Source organism: Cheilinus undulatus, linkage group 7 (assembly GCF_018320785.1).
Source record: "Cheilinus undulatus linkage group 7, ASM1832078v1, whole genome shotgun sequence".
NCBI classification, from domain to species: domain Eukaryota; kingdom Metazoa; phylum Chordata; class Actinopteri; order Labriformes; family Labridae; genus Cheilinus; species Cheilinus undulatus.
Window position 1 is genome coordinate 29278670 of NC_054871.1, and position 20092 is coordinate 29298761.

At 39.2% G+C, this 20092-nt stretch overlaps 1 protein-coding gene across 2 annotated transcripts in view; it reads left to right on the forward strand.

Moving 5' to 3' along the window:
- Window positions 1-20092, forward strand: part of tle5 (TLE family member 5, transcriptional modulator) — a 59555-nt gene that overhangs the window by 22286 nt on the left and 17177 nt on the right. For both annotated transcript variants that reach the window (XM_041791160.1, XM_041791163.1), the window contains exons 2-3: window positions 5058-5146; window positions 9817-9880. In XM_041791160.1, the coding sequence (XP_041647094.1) occupies window positions 5058-5146; window positions 9817-9880 (153 nt within the window). The remainder of the gene's footprint in view (window positions 1-5057; window positions 5147-9816; window positions 9881-20092) is intronic.

Genomic DNA, 20092 nt, shown 5'->3' on the forward strand with positions numbered 1-20092 from the left:
TACACAGCGAGGAAATCAGATCTAGGGCAACAACTATACCCTAGGGCACAAGGGCCAACCTGTAGGCAGAGACACACAGACACACAGTTTTCTGAAACCTTGCCAGTGCAGGGAACAGTTACTGCAGAGTGAGAGGCACGTCTGCCTGGAGCTAAGTGCCTTGTGTTGACACAGGCTGTGTGTGGCATGGACCCATATAGCCCAGCAATTGTTTGCTGACTGTGGTCCAGGCCATACTGGCTGGAGAGATAATGGAAAAGGTTATTTTGCTTTATGGCTGGAGCCTCTGTCTCTGAGCAGCAGCTTGGTTTGTGTGGATTTAGGTCCCTTTTTGCGGTTGTTTCACAATAATGTCAGCACTACTCATGACATTTGAAAGTGTAGTTGCTGGGGGTCACTGTCACTGTTTAAAAGGACTTTATTTTTTGTCTTTCTCTTTAATCTTAATGCCTCATTTCTTCATCAATGCTGGCTCTTGAATGCATGAAATAAAAAAAAATATTTTTCAAAATTCAAACTGATGGTACCAAGGGTGTATCTGTACCACAGTGGGCTCTAATAAGAAGCCATCCCAAACACTAAACTGTGTTAGAGTAGAACAATGCCTACCAAGCCACACAACAAAAACTAATTCAGCCTTCAAAACCCGAAGCAATCCTGTACTTTAGCTATTCTGTGGCCATGCTTCTGTGAATGTGAAGCAGCCTTTTTGTAGTTAAAAGTAAAGCTGAGCAGCATACCGCAGGGAGCAGGGCTACAAAGCGACAGGTCATTCCCAACAGCGGTGGGCTAGCTTCCCGTAAGTGCTGCAATCAGATTTCTGATGGTTTTGTATGCCTGCTCAATCATAGTGGGAAAATGTCGATCCCTCTTCCCACCTGACCCATTATGCAGCCTGCTGAGAAATAATGAGATTTTGTCCCTATTTGGGTTTGATGCTTGCTGTGCTCTAACACACAAGCAGGCCGTCCAGGCTGCCTGGGGAATGTAGTGTGGGCAGAATTACAATGAGGGTTAATAGCAGCATCCAGGCTATCTGAGAGAATGATGATGTAGCTTCCTGAACGAGGCCCAAACCAAGTTTTTATGACTTCACATGGGTGGAATTCAGAGCTCGGTTTGTCTAGAATGTCTTTCATTTAACATTTATAGCATGGCAGTTCAAAATGTTGAATAAAGCACTAACTCTGAGAGGGCTTTGGAGACCATACATTGCAGTGTTGAGGCAGATACATCTCCATATATCCCTTGCAAGAGTTTAACTGCTAGTAACTAGGGCCCTATGATTTCCACATTAACGGAATCGCAGAGTTGGCTAATAAAAACAGAATTTTCAATTTAACGCAGAACTCATGGAAATTGAATTAATTTGACTGAAATGCTGTGTTATTTTATAAAGAAGATCTGGGAATATGTTACAGGGGAACACTAAAGCGGAGCACAATTTGTGCCTCACTTCACACTCACCCCTCCTAAACAATAACAGCATGTCAAAGCAGCTGCACGAAACACCGGCAAACATCACGTAGCTCAAAACGGGGCAGTACAGGGCGACATAATGTTGCACCTTCAAGAAAACTCATCTATACTTCAAGTTATTTTACCACCACATCAGAGAGTCACGGAGAGCGAGAGAACTGTGTCTGTCTGCAAGGCACACAGCTGAAGTCACAACTTGAAGACCTACTCACCCCTCGGAGGCTTCAAACTCGAGTCGGACAGACTCGAGATTTTACAAAGTCCCACAGTCTAAATGATGTTACATTTCGAATAACAGCTTAATAATTCCTCCCGTAGATACTGTAGTTCCCTTTGGTTGCTTAACGAGCCAACATGTGTCTGCATTAACGTAGCGGTCTGATATGAGGCAGACGGACAGACAGCGAGGATGGAGAGAGATGAGGAGAGAACTGTTACAGTCAGGAGTAGAACAATGCAGCATCAAACTGCATGCACTGTCACAGACTGAAAAAGTAAAGAAAAGTTTAGGTAACAGGTTTATTTTTAACCATTTAACTTGAATGTGACCTTCTTATTAAGTTACTATCACTCTCTGAGAGAACAGAAGGATTTCTTCGTTTACATTATAAACATCAGGTAGAATGTGATTATACACATGGATGTGTCTTAAAATGTTGGAAATATCCAACAGTTACACTATATATATTATTTAATATCAGGGTTACCCCAACAATGGCTCCTGGGCCAACTGTGGCCCTTTTAAATAAATTTAATGTTATTTCTGTTTAATTAGTGAAGATTTGATTCATTTACGTAAACAAGACACTCTTTTATGGTAAAATTAGTGGAAAGGTTAAAAAAACAGAATTCCAAAAAATTGAAACAGAAAAAATGGAATTTGAAAAAAAAAAAAAAAATGGAATTTGATGAAAAATAAAACGGATTTCATTGTGCCCTAAGTAACCTAATGAGTCTTCTCATAATCTGGACTTTAACAAACTTTTTCAGTGCCTGACTTTGATTTCAGGTTCCCTCTGTGTTTAACATTATTTGGGGGCAAGTAAACAGAGGAATTGATTTTGTGAAACCATTGCACTGCTGGAAAAAAAAAATCTCAACAGGCTGCCCATGAAATCTGTCTGCATTTGTTCTTTAAACATGCAGGACACAGTAGAAAAGAACAGTGCATTAGTTACTGATGAAGAAGCAGAATCAGTTGCTATGATGACAGTTTTTGCCCTGTTGAAACCAGTGTTATGTGTAGTTTGACATTTTCATGTTGGCAACGATGTTCATAGAACAAAAGGGAAAACAAAAAACATGCAGAAGCAAAGGATACACAAAATTTAAATTTGTGCCCATATCCAACATGCTGATAGTTACACATTTGTTTTAGCTGGTACTGATATTAATACCAATACTTAAATGTAATAGATCTAAAATTTCTGTCCTTAAAACACTTTAAAGTTTGAGGATGAAAAGAATCATCTGTTAGTTTATTCTCTGACATGGAACTAGTGTTTCACATTGAACCTCTGCAAGATAGATTCATATAAAATTTGGTCAATCCATTTTATGAGATGTTAGAGACTTGCTGTGGCCAGCATAGCCAGCTGGCTGCTGAAAAAGTATCTCTGTATAATCATTAAGTAATTACACTGATATGGGAACTATTTATTAATCCTGTTAATGTTTTAACTATGTTTTTATTATTTAAGTCTGCAAGAATGTAATATGCAACTCCAACCCAAAGTAGTCAGGTGCTGAGCTGAAAGAAAAACCATGTGGTGAACAGTGGACAGACATGTCTAAAGAAGAGCAGCAGCGCTCGCAATGTCACTACTTTGGTGTAATAAATAATTGGGACTTTTGGTGCCATGCATTTGCAAGTCATCTTTTCTGTTCACCTCTTGAAGGAAAAATGATGCTGTTAAGAAAAAAAGTCATATGTAGATGTGTTATTCCCAACAAAAGCTCAAACCCAAAGACATTCAGTGTACTTAAAAAAAACGGAAAAAAAGTTTAATCCCTTCAGAGAAGACAGTGAAACAACATATGTTCCCACTTTATTTTCTGCTTTACTATGCCACATCTATATCAAGCTTCTCATCATGTTTTTACAGTCGTGCATTGTCTTTTTTTTTTTTTTAATTGATTTTAAGATTTCTATCCAACTTGCTTTTTCCTCGGTTTTCTCCACTTTTCTTTGACAGGTGCTGTGTTTGTTGAAGATGTCCTTTTTGGATTTGATGACACATCTGCTTGTCAGATTATATGAACAGCACTTCAGCAACCGCCTAAATACCTGGAAATTCAATTTAGTAGCAAGTCCTCTGAGTCCTCAGCAGTGATGAGTTCAGTTCTAGGAACACATCCCTGAATCTTGTTTATAAAGTAAACAAAGGTGAAACATGTACCATCCTCCTATTCAAAATGACTCACAGTGTGAGGAAAAAGAAAACGTGTAGCTTTTTTTATGCCAACAAACTCCCAAACCAGCCTGTGTGTTAAAAGTTAGCTGTCAGAAAACATGCAAAAATATAATTAACATTTGTTATGGATTTTTATATAAAGTTTATCTCCAGAAGTAATTAAGTTTGAATTTATACCTTTTTATTTTAGAAGACTTCAAACATTTGGCCAATATTGACTCACCACATGCTTTTGATAAGTCTATAAGCTCCTTCACAAGTTAACATTTTAGTGTGATGTTACAACGTGGCTTAAAGAAGGATTTCATTAATGAGGGAGTTGGAGCTGATTCTTTCTGACAACTCAAATGACTCAACACTAACAAAATAAAGATCTCTACTGTAGATCTATTAATGCCTTTACCACCTTTATTTGTACTTTGATTTTTTTATGTGCAAGTTCATGCATCTTCAATCACAGAATTTTTGGAATAAGAACAAGAAAAACTCAAGCAAAACACCAGTTTGTCTGAGTCATAGTTTAGACTGTTAAAGCTCTCAACATATGCAGTCCTTCATGAGTTTAAATACAGCGATAGCTCGTAAGGTTGTTCAAGTCCAGTAAAGATGTTGAAACCAGAATCTAAAGGCAAATGACATTATATAAGACCATATTCCTGCCCATGCAAAACAGCCTCTTTATTACATGTTTTGTTATCTTTAGTTTTACACTTGTTGTTATAACGCATGGTTGTACAAACTCCCACTGCACACCTAGAGTTGCCTTAGTTGCCTCGGCACACTATTTGAGAACCACTGATTTAAAAGAAAAACAGGTGGAATTAGCTTCCATTTGTAGCTAATTGTAGTTGTGTGTGTGAATCATGTTTGTGAGCTGCTTGTGCATATTTTCACACTGATTGTGATAATATGATTGTGTACGTAGGAGGTTATAAACTTTATGGCTGCACACTTTTAAGGTGTGAGCTTTTTGTATTGACTCTAATGTGTACAAACTCAATTGCTTTCTTTGTGTCGAACTTGCTGGAATGCCTTGTACTGAAAACAATTATTTTTCTCTCTATCTACTCCTTTTCTTTGTCCTTCTCTCTCTGACTTGATTATTCATTCTAGAGCTTTCCTTGTTTCTTACCTTTTTTCCTCTTGTGTTTTTCTCTTTGGCAGGCTTCATCGCAGCAGCTGAAATTCACGACTTCTGACTCCTGTGACAGGATCAAGGATGAATTCCAGTTCCTCCAAGCACAGTACCACAGGTGCAAACCAAAAAACACACTCAACACACAAACACACAGACACAAATACACAGAACAAAAGAGAAGAAGAGGCTGGATAATGGACATCTTTGTGTATAGTGAGGCTATGCAGATCGTGTTTTTATACATTACATTTGGTGTTAACAGTCATACTTATAAACTGCAGAATGAAGGAACATTATTGTCATATTTTAGCCAGAAATGGCCAAATACTTTTCCTTATAGCAGAAGGTTTTCCTTTAGTTTGCCTGTCAGGCAGTGGAGGAGGAAAACAGGCTATTAGGAAAGGATTGATAATGTCAGGGTAAAAGAAAATTAGCTGTCTTTACATTTCCATGTTTACATATGCATAAGATTCAGGAAATTTCTGTTTTTTGCAGAGTTTTGTGCAAGTGTGAATGGAGGGAAGTTTCTTTTACAGAAATGCAGGATTGCATGAATATAAACATTTTGGAGTATACACTTCCAACTAATACATTCCTGTCTTATGATGACTTCTTGTATATCCACAGCAATTCCTTTAAAATGTCTACAGACAAGCACAGACTTTAATATATCTAAAGAAGCCTACAATGACTGGGTAATATTTTCATTCCCGTTTTACAAGAGCAGTTCTTTAAAGAATTTCTGTCTTGAAATAACAGTTTCTAGTTGTGTTTTGATACCACAACAAAAATCACACTTCAGACCACACTATCAGAGTATCTACTGATTTCTCTTAATTTTCTTTTGTACAGTTTTTCAGTTTAAAAAGACAACTAATAATGAATTACTGTTTGAAAGTAAGACTAGGGCACCCAAGAAGTAAGATGCAATAAAATGAAGATATCTGCCCACTGTTCCTCGAGTCCTCACCACATTGTTCACTGAGGAAACATTGTTTCTTGACTCATACCTAAATCAATCCTGTTTACTCTGGGCTATTGATCTCTCTTTACTGCTTAAATACAGCTACAGTGCCAGAAGTCTAAGGCACTTCCAAAGTGCCGAGTTCGACCTCCACTGATCTGTTTGATAGCAGTTATAAAGAGAGGGGACGCCACGGGGTCTGCGTCTCAGAGAGAGCTCCTCTCTTTGTGAGAGTGAAGTCTTTGAAGCCTGCCTTCCTTCCTGAGGAGTTTGGTTTGTTCCTCTGTACCTGTTCTTCCAGAACCTTCCAGAGGCTTGCCTCTGCCAGTAACAGAGACAGCAAAGGCAGATGAAAGCCTGGCAAATTGTGTGCAAAATCCCTGCTCTGGTCTGATCGCTGTTGTTTGTGGGGGAATTTAAAGAACTTATAACACCCTGCGCGTCTTATTCCTCGCCTTTGGTTTTCGTAATTCTCCCAACTGTGAGCAGTGCCGTTTAACCCTCTTCAGAGAACCAGGGCACAGACGAGAGAATACCTTTTTTGTCTGAGCATACAGAACATGCATACAGTGTCTATTGACTCAGGAGGGGGGCTGGGATGGGGCGGCAGGCTTGGGATCCATAGACGAGGCTTTGTAGCTCTGCCGCTGCGCCGTACTTGTCTGTTGCTGAAGCCTTTAAAAGGCAAATGTACCGCAGGCGCTCCCCTGGGTATAGTAGCAGCATTGTAGCTGTCGCTGTCTTCCTCTTCCCGCCTCCCTCCTCCTCTTCTCCCACCTCCTCTTCCCTCCCCTTGCTCACACGCATAAATAGATCAGGGAATACATAAATCAAAATAAAGATGACAGCAGGAGCGATTTAGAGACGGAAGAATCGGCAATAAAACTCCATCAAAGTGTCATTTGAGAGCAGTGGTGCAGGCCCGGGGGCTGCTGAGCACCAATCAGAGGAGGCACAAAGCCAATCCCAGGTAGGCTGGCAGCAGGGAGGCCTGTCGTCATGACAACCCAACACACTACCTACGCTTGTACATGGGGATAGCAGGAAGGTTTTGTATGTAGGAGGGAAGGGGAACATTTTGGAGGCTGCTCATACACAAATAGGATTGGAGGGAGAATAAAACTACCCACCACCCCTAACAAAGAAAGAGTCCCCATTCCCCCTGGACCTGGTGAGCAGGTTTGATATCTGTTGCATGCAACAGCATAAGAAACCGTGATCATTCTGCACTGTGGACTGTCCATGACTGAATGTAAGATTTCGCAACCTCAGAGCCTCCAAGCTCCTCTCACCCGCAGGTTTTCATTAAAGTGGGAATGTTCTGGTTGGGTCTGTTTACCATTACTTCCTTAAATTCTTAAACAATGATCCACATAAAGATGGGGGTACTGTTTGAAATAAAAATGATTTAGCCATAACAAATTCATCAGTCATTAGTGTTTTATGTTAGTTGTAAAATCTTTTGGAATTAGACTTTTCTTTTTGTATTTTTCATGCTTAATCCATCAGGTGTTTCTAAGAAAACATTAATCAAAATACTAGTGATAACGATAACCCTTAAAATCCACAACTATGTATGCTTTATGCATTTCTGAACAAGAATGGTTTCATTCCTTTTTTATCAAGTCATGTCTGGCAAGTACCACAAAATAGCACATAAAAAAACAATGAGGTCACCACTTTTCAGAACATATCTTTAACTGCTTTTAGAACAGTCTTATCATTTTAATCAAATTACACAAAGCCCATTGATAAGGGCAGTCACTTTCCACTTTCCAGAATGACCACAACTCCATTTGGGTGAATACAAGCCACAAGACAAAATGACAGTAAACTGGAAAACAGTGGTAGCAACACCATTATACACTTTAAAAAACATAATTTGCCATATGTTTTTGCTTTGGGCACAAACCAGAGTGGAGCAAAGTGGTCAAATGTGGGACCGATGTTGTGTTGCTGTGCACTGAAAGCCAGCTCTCTGACACCAGGAGCTGTAATCTGCCTGCCTGTTAACGTGCTTCACTCATGCTTCATGCTAATGTATTCGCAATGTTTTAAAAGTTACGATTCAACTCATGTAATATGGTAAAATACAAACAAGCCGTTTGAAGTCCATCTATGACATCTCCAGTCACAAGATGGGGCCGTTTGTCCAGATGGACAGAGAGATTCTGAACAGACATTCATTTACATCTATAATTTTGTTTGTTTTATAATGTTAAGATGGAAGTCCCTGCTCAGAAGAGTCATCATTTAACTTTTAAACATGGATATCATTACTGTTTATTTTGTACCCTGATACTGATCAACATGCCAGTGGCTGAACTTTTTATTTCTTTTTTCTTCTAAATATAACAAACAAGACAGCTGGGTGACACGGGGAACTAGAATCTTGAATAACTCTTAATTGAATACTGGCTGTCCAAATGTTTTCTTCCACTGATTATCTGAGAAAAGGTGGAAGAAATAGTTAGTTTTGTAGATGATACCTTCTTCTACTTATGAATACAGACAGATGAGAATGAACAACTGAATTAACCTGAAACTTGCTTTCAGGACTTCAAAGACCTGATGACCAGCAATTGATGACTTAACTGAGGTTTTTATGCAACAAAAATACATTTAGCCAACCTATAAGCCAGTAGATAAGCCTCCAGCACTACAAAAACAAAACAAAAAGGGAAGAAAGAGAAATATCAGATGTTGGCCTTAAACTTCTCAAAGAATGTAAAATGCTCCCTTATATTGACTTGGTAAAATTGTAAAAGTCAGACTCATCATGTCTTAAAAAGATGTCTTTGAAACATCAAATCACATAAAAATATGTGGAATGTTTGTTTTGGTGTTAAGTCTCTATTACAAACTAACAAAATTCAGAAACACCATCTAAGAGTGCAGCTGCTGTGATAATTATAAAGAAGAACACAATACTGTGTATGAGTAAGCTCACATCTTTGGCCGTGTTTAGCACAATGTTCTGCCTGCCAGTTAAGACTAAAAGTGATGAAGATTCAGCCAGCGCACGTAATTGAGCCGTCATTCCCGCAGACAGCCCAAAAAGAACACCCCAGCATAAATATACACACACACCATCAAAAAGGTTTCAGACTTATCCTGAATCTGAAACCATCATCCGTGTGCCTGTGCATATCTCTGCTTGATCTGAGACTTATTCAGTCCTCACATCGGAGGATGCCTCCTGAGATGACACCATGTAACTGGCTGCTTCAATCAAACACATCAAGTGGGATGCTTTTCCTTTTTTTTCCTTCCTCTGTCTTTTCCATTTGACAATCACAGTGACTTGTTGACGCGTCCTCCTTTGTCCTGTCGCCTCGTGTGACATCAACACTGACATGATTTCAGCTAATAGCTGTCGCACGGACTGGGTCACAGGAAAAGCTCCAACACTATATTTAGACTTTTCATTGCACTGCCTCTCATTTAGAGGGCATTTTGGTGCATATGTGGAGTTAGGGACAACTTTGAGCTCCTCCTGTCAATCCAAACTCTGTCAAACACTGCAGCTGACTATTGAAAGGAGAGATGGCCACGGCAAAGATGAAGATGATAAAGATGGTAATGGCAGCACAGACAATGACAATAGGGGTGGTGCTGATGATGATGATGACAGTGGAGGCACATATCAGGGCTGTGATGGGGGTGAAGGTGAACGTGATGACAGTGCCTTTGGTGAAAGTGGAGGTAATGATGATGAAGGGGGTAGAAGTTACACGGTGTCAGCACTTTGGAAGGAGGACTGTCAAACTGACTAACAAGGTCTGACTCAGTGCTCCTCTTCTCTCTTTCTCTCTCCTCAGTTTGAAGCTTGAGTGTGACAAGTTGGCCAGCGAGAAGTCAGAGATGCAACGCCACTATATCATGGTGAGTGAAGCAGCATGCCGCAGGCATTTATCGATGTAATATCTGTCAGTTCTCTTTGAGTTGTGAAATAAATACAAAATTATTGATACATAAGATGCTATAAATGTTAAGGGATATTCAGATTCTATATGAGAGGTATGATTTATGGTTTCTCATTCACCCTTTCTGTTAGTAAATATTATCTCTATACCTCTGTATTGCAGTTATTGTCTTAAGTTTCTTTTAGTGCTTATTTAAAGGAAATTCTTAGAGGATTTCTCTGGTTTATTACAGCTTCAGTCTCATTTTCAGAGGTTTGGCCATCTGTTCTTCGTACTCTCAAACTTTGTACACAACAAGAAAATTGCTGAGATCTCGAAATATGGCAACACTTCCAAACACTAGACCATCTGGCCAGAAAACACAAGCTGTTCAGTCGTAATACTTGTTTTTAACAAAACCAAAGGGTTAACAAATGAGGTTGAGAGTCTCATAATAACATTTACTAAATCAGTGAGAAGTGGTGATTAATGAATTAAAGGAAAGTTGAGCTCTATTTTCATATTTTTACTTCATTTACACTAGTTATACATTTTTCAGTCATGTTTCTATTTTGATTAGAAGTATCAAGAACAGATAACCGACCTTGATGGTGTCTAAATGACATTGAAAACAGACAAAAGAGCAGGAGATTGTGCTGTATTTTATTCTGAAAATTTTTTAAATAATTGAGTTTGAATCAAATATGTTCTGCTTGTATGAAAATTTACTTTTTTGTCAGCCACCACAGCAGAAAAATTCTATTTTGTGGAAATAGAATTTTATATTAGCTCTTTCAGAGTGCTGTTGAAGCTCTGTTGTCATTACATCTTGCGCATTCATATTGATTTAGGAACAGCGTATTATTGCTGTTCCAGTCTTACAGAGCACGGCGTGTAAACAAGCAGGGGGGACCCCACAAACAGAGCTCTTCCCCGCTCACTCAACCAGTTCCATCTCTTCTCTCTGTTACCTCTGATAGCTGTACAGGTTTTCTGCTATCACTTTGTCTCCACCATTGCACCTGTAACATTGAAAAGCTGTGGCATCCGCTTGAAAACTTCTTCAAAATGTTAGGCACACTGAAATCCTCCTGAGTGTGTTGCTCACAAATACATCTCACAGTGCATGCGTGTGGGGTTTGGGGTGGTGGAAATGCTGGACCAAGCCACAAACTCTGATCTTTGATGTAGGGATGCACTGCCACACCCATTTCAATGTCCCTTTTAAAAAAATATTGCTGAACACTAAGTAGTATGGCATGAACACATATCAGTAATGTTTATCTATTATTTCAAATACTTTAAGGCCCCGTCCACACAGAGACGAAAACGATATATTGCCATTTCATTTTTAAAAAGTTTTCTGAAAGACAGGATCGTTTCAGGAAATATCCGCGTAAGCACGGAACCACTGAAAACGACGCTGTAGTGCATATGCCAAGCCTGTATGTGGCGCTGTATTGCTGCCACAGAAATGCACCAAAAGAGAGAAGAAGATCACAGAAAACTGACATAAACTTTCTTCTAGTTGCCCTTGTGGTTGTTCTCTGCATTGGATTTGAGAACATATGGTTTATGCGTTTTGCGGTGGTGGTAAAGGAGCATCACATTTTGCTGTAAAAGCCATAACAAGCTCTGTAGCTTCTGCAGCACGAACACAACCCTGTAACCCACCATTGTTGTTTTGGCCGGACCCGCGCAGGCGCCTTAAGAGAGCTACGCTATGTGTGACGTAATCATTTCAAGAAAGACGGGTTTGGCCGTCCACAAGGAGAGGAAACGGTCGTCATTTACGGTATTGTGCACTCTGGGACCCGTTTTCAAAAAGTATTGTTTACAGTCACCCAAAACACCATTTCTGTGTGGATGGCACCTTAATGCTAGCATGTAAACACATATTTGCTGAATCAACAGTGGAAGTCTGTTGAACAAACTTTGATCTGTTTTCGGGATGAAAGAAAATGATGGCATAGTGGGAGACTAACACCAAAAGATGTAATAAAAAAACAGAGGCATCTGTGTCAGAAATAGGCTAAATTGTTATTTTCAACATGAATATTTGTCCTAATTTTTACAATTGGTGCACGTCTCATATGACACTGTATTGTAAAAAGTATATACCTGTATATTAACGGTATGTATAGGTCAACATATATTCACGTACTAACAGAAGTGTGGAGAAGAACATACTGCACAACAGAGAACGTAATGAAGCCATTTCATTACCCAGATAAAGATCACACTGACCTTCTACTGTACTGTCTGTGGTCCTGTGCCGGCTTCAGTGAAAATGTACTATTAGGGGCTGAATGAAAAAAGTCTGGGTAATTTGTGTGTAGAGCTATAGGGAAGGTGAAGCGACATAGGGTTGTAAACATAACACCTTGAAAAGGCAGTTTAAATAGGGCTACTTTTTAACAGAGTCAGGTTGCTCCACCTCTACAAAGAGAATGACAATATGTAACACTTTTCTTAAAGATTTGATTTTTTTTTTTTTTATATATACCATGCTTTCCTTCTATGTGTTGTTTTGTCTTTTACCCAGACCTTGAGTCAGTAATAAGCTTTGGATTGAACTGATTAACATTTCACAGAAAATGCTCTTTAGCGGCTGTAGGAACATTGATGTGAGCTGATTTTACAATCAAATCTCAGTGTCTGCAGAGGGAAGGGTTACAGGGTTTGACGAAAAAGAACGGGGCTGTATCATAGGAGGATTCTGGTCATCTTAGTCAGTGTTGCTCTCTAGTAAACATGATAAGGGTCTTTCCCTGCATTTAACCACATCTTTTTAGGCCTATATGTACTCAAGTCAATCAACAAGTGAAGTAAAACTGAGTTATTTTCTTCAAAGATTTGGTTGGCAAAAAAAAAAAACAGTTTCCATTTAATGTGTTGCCTCAGAAAGGGTTTTTTGGAGCAGAAACATAAAGTATACTGTTGTTTCTTTTAAAGGACTAACGGAAGATCTTTTTCTGTTACGTCCACACAGCAGGGAGAAAAAATAGATTCATAAACTAATTCAAAGAATAATTCTTACATGAATCTCTCCCCCACACACCCTCAGACAGTCAAAGCTGTGAAGCCGCAGATGAAATAATTTGAAATCGCCCTTATTCGTTCACTTCCTTCATCTGTCTGTAGGAAATATATGTCATTCCTCTCTGCACAGCCCCCTTCATTTCCTCTCTCTCCAACCAACCTCTCTCAATTTCCCCACACATACACATTTACACGCACACACAGTTGTGCACGCCTGCTCTCTGCTCCACCTCAGGGCTAATCTCATTGTTGCTGGCCGTGGCTGTGTAGCCGTCTGATGTTTTGCCTCTAATTGATCCTCTGACTGGCTTTAATCTCATCTAATCTGTGCCGCCGCACTGCTCTCTCCACTATCGGCCAGCCAGCAGGCACACACATACACAGGCACTCACATGCACGCTTCCTCTCTGTGTTATTTTTTTAGGGTGGCATGAGTGCTTACAGTCACAGTCACACAATCAGACACTGGCTGAAAGCAGCTGTAAACACACATTAACACACATTTTGACAAAGATGCAAAACATGCAAGTAGATGCAATGAAAATAAGACTAATGTTTGGATCCAGAAACATCTTTTTTGAGGTGTTTATAAAACCTAAATACTAAAATTCTGAAAGAATCTTCTAGTTTTTATTTACTGTTATGTTAATTAAATCAAATTATCGAGAACAAAGCAATAATTGCATCCCGTATTTCCAAACTTCTCAAATGACCTGAGTTTATAGAATTTCTTTAATAGTTGGGTAAAGTCCAGCAGGATGTTTGTCAGCCTACAGGCTGATTTTATCATCACAAAGAAAATGCAGTTGATGAAAGGCTTTCATTGCTGTTTGCTGTTTGTAATGCGTTGTGTGCTGCAGTTGTTGTCTTTTTTCCTGAAGAGTTTCTACTTTTTTCTAGAACAGTTAACCATTTACAGTGTTAATGATAGATTATTATTACAGCATTGTTTCTCATTGTCCAGTATGTTGAAATCGATCAGAAAAGATAATGCCATTTCCATGCAAATTACAGTTGTGTCTTCTCACAAATGCCAGCAATGCAGCCCAGCTAGTCAATACACCAACTCCTATAACATAATCTGATAGTCCTCAAAAATCAACTTGTTTCTTTTTCATAACTGTAACCCAAAAAGCAATCATTTTTGGTTTTGCAGTTGGCAGAACTGTAGAGATTTAACACATTAACAAGAAACTCTTAAAAATTTAATGTGAAAAAACAAATATCTGTTTTAAACTCTGACCTCACCCAGACGTTTTGCTGCCAGCTCCCGTAAATTTTGCATATAATGTGTGAATTCAGCAGGAACTTTTCAGGAAAAGTTATCATTGGCTAAAACATCTGCATCTTTGAGGGTAATAAAAAGTGGCAAAATAACCTGCTGACACTACACTAAATAAAATAGCTTATACATTTAGTTTGATTCTCCCTATTACTCAGCCAGTTTGCAGGATGGCTCCCTGAGATTTTCCTGTCAAAGTGCTTTAAATAACAACGACAACAAGTTCAGAGCTTAAATTTGATTTCAAATTTTTGAGACTCAAGATGAGCAAAAGAAATAAAACTTCAACTGAAGTAGTTCTCCTGATTCTGCTTTAAAAAGCACAAACTAACTAAGCAACCGAGTTTAATGGGCATTTCACTGTAAACAGCTCTGTAACAACACAGTGACACCTACATCTCCAATGCTGGAGACAGAGCACCTTCGTGCACAGCAAGAGCGATATGCACGGGAGACTTGGCACACACAAGCCCATCATTGCTTTTGCCATGTTTCGCTCACTGTCATGTAGCACAACATGCATTTTCTTTATCTCTATTTTCAATATCCGAAACATGTTATCAAAAGCGGTTGCAACTGTGGCTGCTGAGTGCAGGAAAGGCTTTTTAAGAGAGAAACCCTCATATCCACTGAGGGAGTGAGGCTCAACATGCTAACAGGACAGACACTTGATGTCCGTATATCCATGTTGAAGCTAATATGTTTAGCTTTAATGAGGAGCTTCTCTACCTGACTGGAAATGAAGTTTTGCAGTTCAGGTAAGCGCTATAAGCGCCTGCTAAGTATAATGTAGCGGGGCTTTAAATGCATCATTAGCCCATGGAGGCCCGTATATTCTACCACGCTGAAAGGCTGATTATCAGGAGCTGTAAATTCAATGATTTTCCTCTTCAACTCCTTACCTTTGGGTGGTCGCTGCTGTATTTTTTAGTGTTATTGAATGACTTAAGTAAAGGCGGTTGACAAGTTTTCCCTGGCATGAAGTTTTGTCATTCTTTATCTGAAGCAAGTCCTTGTAGTCATGTAGTCAGGATGACAGTTTTTTAGATGCAAAATTAAACTGGTGGTGTTAAAGGCGTGTTGTTGAGTCCTCCTCACATCACATGTACTTTACAGGTGATTCAAACAGCTACTGTTGTCTTGTTCCCACACCTCAAACTTCTCGCGCGCAGCCGACATGTTGAGTTTGTTGTTGGCGTATGTCTGGCGTCATCGCGTGTGCTTAATTATGATGTCACAATATCTGCATATATTTCATTATTGGCCGATACCGATATACTGCTGATAATATTGTGCATCCCTAATTAAGGCAAAAAATTCTACTCTTAGTGTGCTGCTTTGTCAGCATAGTTGTTTTTACATCATGTCCTGCCTCCTTTGCAACTAAGGCTAATAGCCAAAGCAAAGCTGTACCCCCCTTCCAGAGATTAAGAGAGGGTAATACATGCATTTATATCATCCAGACTTGACTGCTGTAATGTTTATATGTGGGTTTGGATCCTTCCTCAGTCCTGCGCCTGCAGCTAGTCCGGAATGTGGCTGTTTGTCACCTAACCGGCTTTCTGTTCACTGCAGGATTGAATTTAAGATTTTACTGTTTGCTTTCAAAGCTCCTCATTGTTTGGCGCCACCTTACTTGTGTGAACTACTTCATGTTCACGCTCCAGCCAGAGCACTGAGGTCTGCCAAGTAGCCACTCCTGGAGGTGCCCAAAACAAGGCTCAAAACTTGGCTCAAAAATAAATCTTAAAACAACAGGCTCAAAACCAGGGGTGACTGAGGCTTTGTAGTAACTTCCCTGAAGCTGTGGAACAGCAGACCCCTTCACTTAAGATTTCCCCAACTCCTGAACATTTTAAATAACTGTTGAATACTCATCTCTTCTCTTTTGCTTTATTCCAGCAAATTTGTTAGATTTTACTGTTGCTTTTACCATTATTTTGTGATGTTCTATTTTAGTCTATTTTATTTATTTAATATTAAATTGTAATGATGTATTTTTGTTTCATGTTTTGCCTTTTATACTGTTAGGGACTTTGGTTGACCTTGGTTGTTTTAAATGTGCTATATATATATAAAGTTGAATGGAATTGAATTGCATCAAAAGGATAGAAGACCCAGAACTTGCTGTAGGGATTACACACCCCTCTGGCCTGTTTAGCCTGCTACCAACACAGTTCAGCTCCAGCATAAGCAGTAGAAAATGTTGGCTAGACGGATAGAATGTTGCAGCAGCATTTTGTTTTCTTCCTGAATAGAAATAGATTTTCCTCATTTAAAACCTTCAAATTCATCACAAATGTTGATAGAATTGAACCATCATTGCAGTATGCAGTATCTTTCACTGGCATTATGCTCATGCGTGGAAAAGCACATGCACCCCGCACAGCCTTTCAATCACACTTCCACTCGTTCAGAGCTAGGCCTAGCCTTGTAACATCCCCCAACACTCATACACCCACACCCACACATCCACACTCACACTCCTCTAATGGCATATCAGGTTGCCCCACTCCCCCGGCCAGCAGCGGCACCTCCATTTCCCCAGTGCTGTAATTACTTTAGGGAGCTTCCGCAGCTTCAGAAAAAGGTGTGTGCATTTGTGTGTCTGCACATGCACATGCATTCACTTCCAGAGTATTGTGAGTGTGAGATTGAACAGAAAACAACAACGATGTGTGCCCGAGTGCAACAAAGCATGTGACAGAAATGTGTGCATGTTTGAGTGTTTATGTGTGTTTCTGTGTGAGGGATGTGTGTGTTGTTTGTTTTCCAGTGACAGAGCCAGTCCCCCTGCAGACAGAGTGGGTGATTAACAGGGTTGACGCCTAGAGGGTGGCCCTCTCATTAACACTGAACACAAACACAATCACACTCACACACTCGCTCGAAGCAGAGACTCTTTTCCTCTGTCTCTCCTTTTCCCTCTCACTACCTTTTCTCTTTTTGCCTTTTCTTTTGTGTGTTCATGCGTGCAGAGTATGGTTTTAGAAGAAAAGGGGATGTTGGGAATCATTAAGGTATCATACATGTGTTATGTTGAGTTTAGGGTCTGCTTGGTGTTGAAGGATGTGTATTTCATTGTCAACCTTTTGTTACCAGCTGAGAGACTATGGAGGTACCGGTACCTCCATAGTCTCTCAGCCTGTAATCAACCCAAGAAAAACTTGGTCAACTGAAAATACACCCACACACCAACCAATCGATTTGTCGTTTTGGTTTCAAAAAACAACTTCCCTTTATCTCAAGATCTATATAATCCATGAGAGGTTCCTCATTGCACCCTTCTGGAAGTCTAAATTAACTTAAAAATTAACATAACAAGCTTTTTGAAGCATTATTTAAAAAAACAAAATCTCATTATGTTGCAGTAAAATGATTCAGAGACAATCAGTGTGCACCTGCCTATAATAAATCATGGCATAATAAATATTTAGTATCATAAAGCCCAAAAAAGAACTTTAAATAATTGTTGTGTTTTAATTTACAAGGACACCTTTCAACAAGACTCTCTAACACTAATGTGAACATCTTAATGAGATGGAAAGGTGCTTGATACAACGTATTTGTCAAGTGAATTAAAAAGGCTGCAGTAGAGATGCACAGTATAATCCACATAATAACAGTTTCAGCAGATATTTGTTTTAAAAGTGAATTATCAGTATTGGCGAGAAAATAAAATTCAGAAAAAAAAAAAAATTCTGCTGATATCAACACCCAACATTTTGGCATTAAAAATCTGCCTATATATCAGCTGTAATTATTAGCTTTATGGACAAGTAAGTAGCTGAAGTTTAAGGCTCAACCAGCTGACCTATGTCAGCTGGTCTTTTTTCTTTATTCATCATTATTCCTTAAACTTGAAGTGTGTTTTAATGACTGAAATTGGTGTGTTTTAAGGACTGAGGTTTTAAGTCTGAATAAGGTTTAAATATCACAACAGTCTCTGCTAAAATTAATGTGTAAATGTTGGCATATGGGAAATCTGCAAAAATCCAATATTGTGCATGCTGGCAGTAGCTGATGCTGTGATGGAGGGCAGAGCAGGTACACTTGCGATGACACTTCAACATAAATATTCTGCATCTTTGTGTCAAGTTGAAAATGTGTTGCTTCTAGGGATATAATGGTATATAAATCTCACAGTGGGTTGATACCTCAATAACAAGTCCAAGATATGGTATTTATTACAGTATTTAAAAAATTACTACAATAGAAGATGTAGAAAATAGTAACATCAGCATTTATTAAACCATTGCCCTTTGATTATTACAATTTGTGCAAAAAAAAGTGCCATAGGTGTGCATTAATCATAAGCATATATACTTGTACTTTACCTCCAGTTTGTTTGCCGACCTTCTAAAACCTTCATTGTTCACCATTGAAACAGCAGTAGGTCTTTGGTGATATATTTGCTGATACTGCTTGTGATCTGTTGAGCCCTTGCACTGTTGTGGTAAGTGGGATTGTGAGTACTCCCTTAAGAGTCTTTTAGCATGGCCTGATTCTGCTCCTCACATCTTCGCAAATCTTTCCTGAGTGATAATTTGCCAAGTGGCTCCTGATTTTACTCCTGTTCTCCATCAAGGTTGTCATTGCTCTGGCAGTGTCTGCACATTGATTTTTGTTTATCTGTCACGTTTTCTCCTTTCTTGACACTTCGAAACCAAAACGCTTCCACACGTCAGATTTAAAAGTTGCTGGAGCCTCCACAACCACAAAAACTTTGTCACTGGGTTCTCCCTTGCCATTCATAGCATCCACCATTTTCATGCTGTTAGATCAAGCCAGCAAGTGGAGCGCAAAGCATATTGGGTACATAAGAACTGATGTCAACTGTAGTTGGCACACCAGTGTACCTTTTAGGGCACTATGAAATCTGTTTTTATTTTTTTCCAATGCCGTTGTTTTTTTTTTTTCCAAATTCTGTTTTTTCCATTTTAATTTTTTGGAATTCCGTTTTTTTACTCTTCCACTAATTTTACCATAAAAAAGTGTCTTGTTTGTGTAAATGGATCAAATGTTCACTAGTTAAATAGAAATAACCTTAAATTTATTGAAAAGGGGCCACAGTTGGCCCAGGAGCCATTGTTTGGATAACCCTGATATTAAATAATTGTAACTAGTGTAACTGTCAGATATTTCCAACATTTTAAGACACATCCACGTGTATAATCACATCCTAGCTGATGTTTATAATGTAAACGAAGAAATCTTTCTGTTCTCTCAGAGAGTGATGGTAACCTAATAAGAAGGTCACATTCAAGTTAAATGGTTAAAAGTAAACCTGTTACCTAAACTTTCCTGTACTTTCTCAATATGTAACAGTGCATGCAGTTTGCTGCTGCATTGTTCTACTCCTGACTGTAACGGTTTGCTCCTCATCTCTCTTCATCCTCGCTGTCTGTCCGTCTGCCTCATATCAGACCGCTACGTTAATGCAGACGCGTATTTGCTCATTAAGTAACCAGAGGGAACTACAGCATCTACAGGAGGAAATATTAAGCTAACTGTTACTCGAATTTAACATCATTTAGACTGTGGGACTTCATAAAATCTTGAGTCCGTCTGACTCGAGTTTGAAGCCTCCGAGGGATGAGTAGGTCTTCAAGTTGTGACTACAGCTGTGTGCTTCGTGCACAGACACAGCTCTCTCTCTCCGTGACTCTCTGGTGTGGTGAGGTAAAATAACTTGAAGCACAGATGAGTTTTCTTGAAGGTGCAACATTATGTCACCCTGTACTGCCCCGTGTTAAGCTACGTAATGTTTGCCGATGTTTCATCAGCTGCTCTGACATGCTGTTATTGTTTAGGAGGGGGTGGGGTGAGTGCTTGTGAAGTGAGGCACAAATTGTGCCCTGCTTTAGT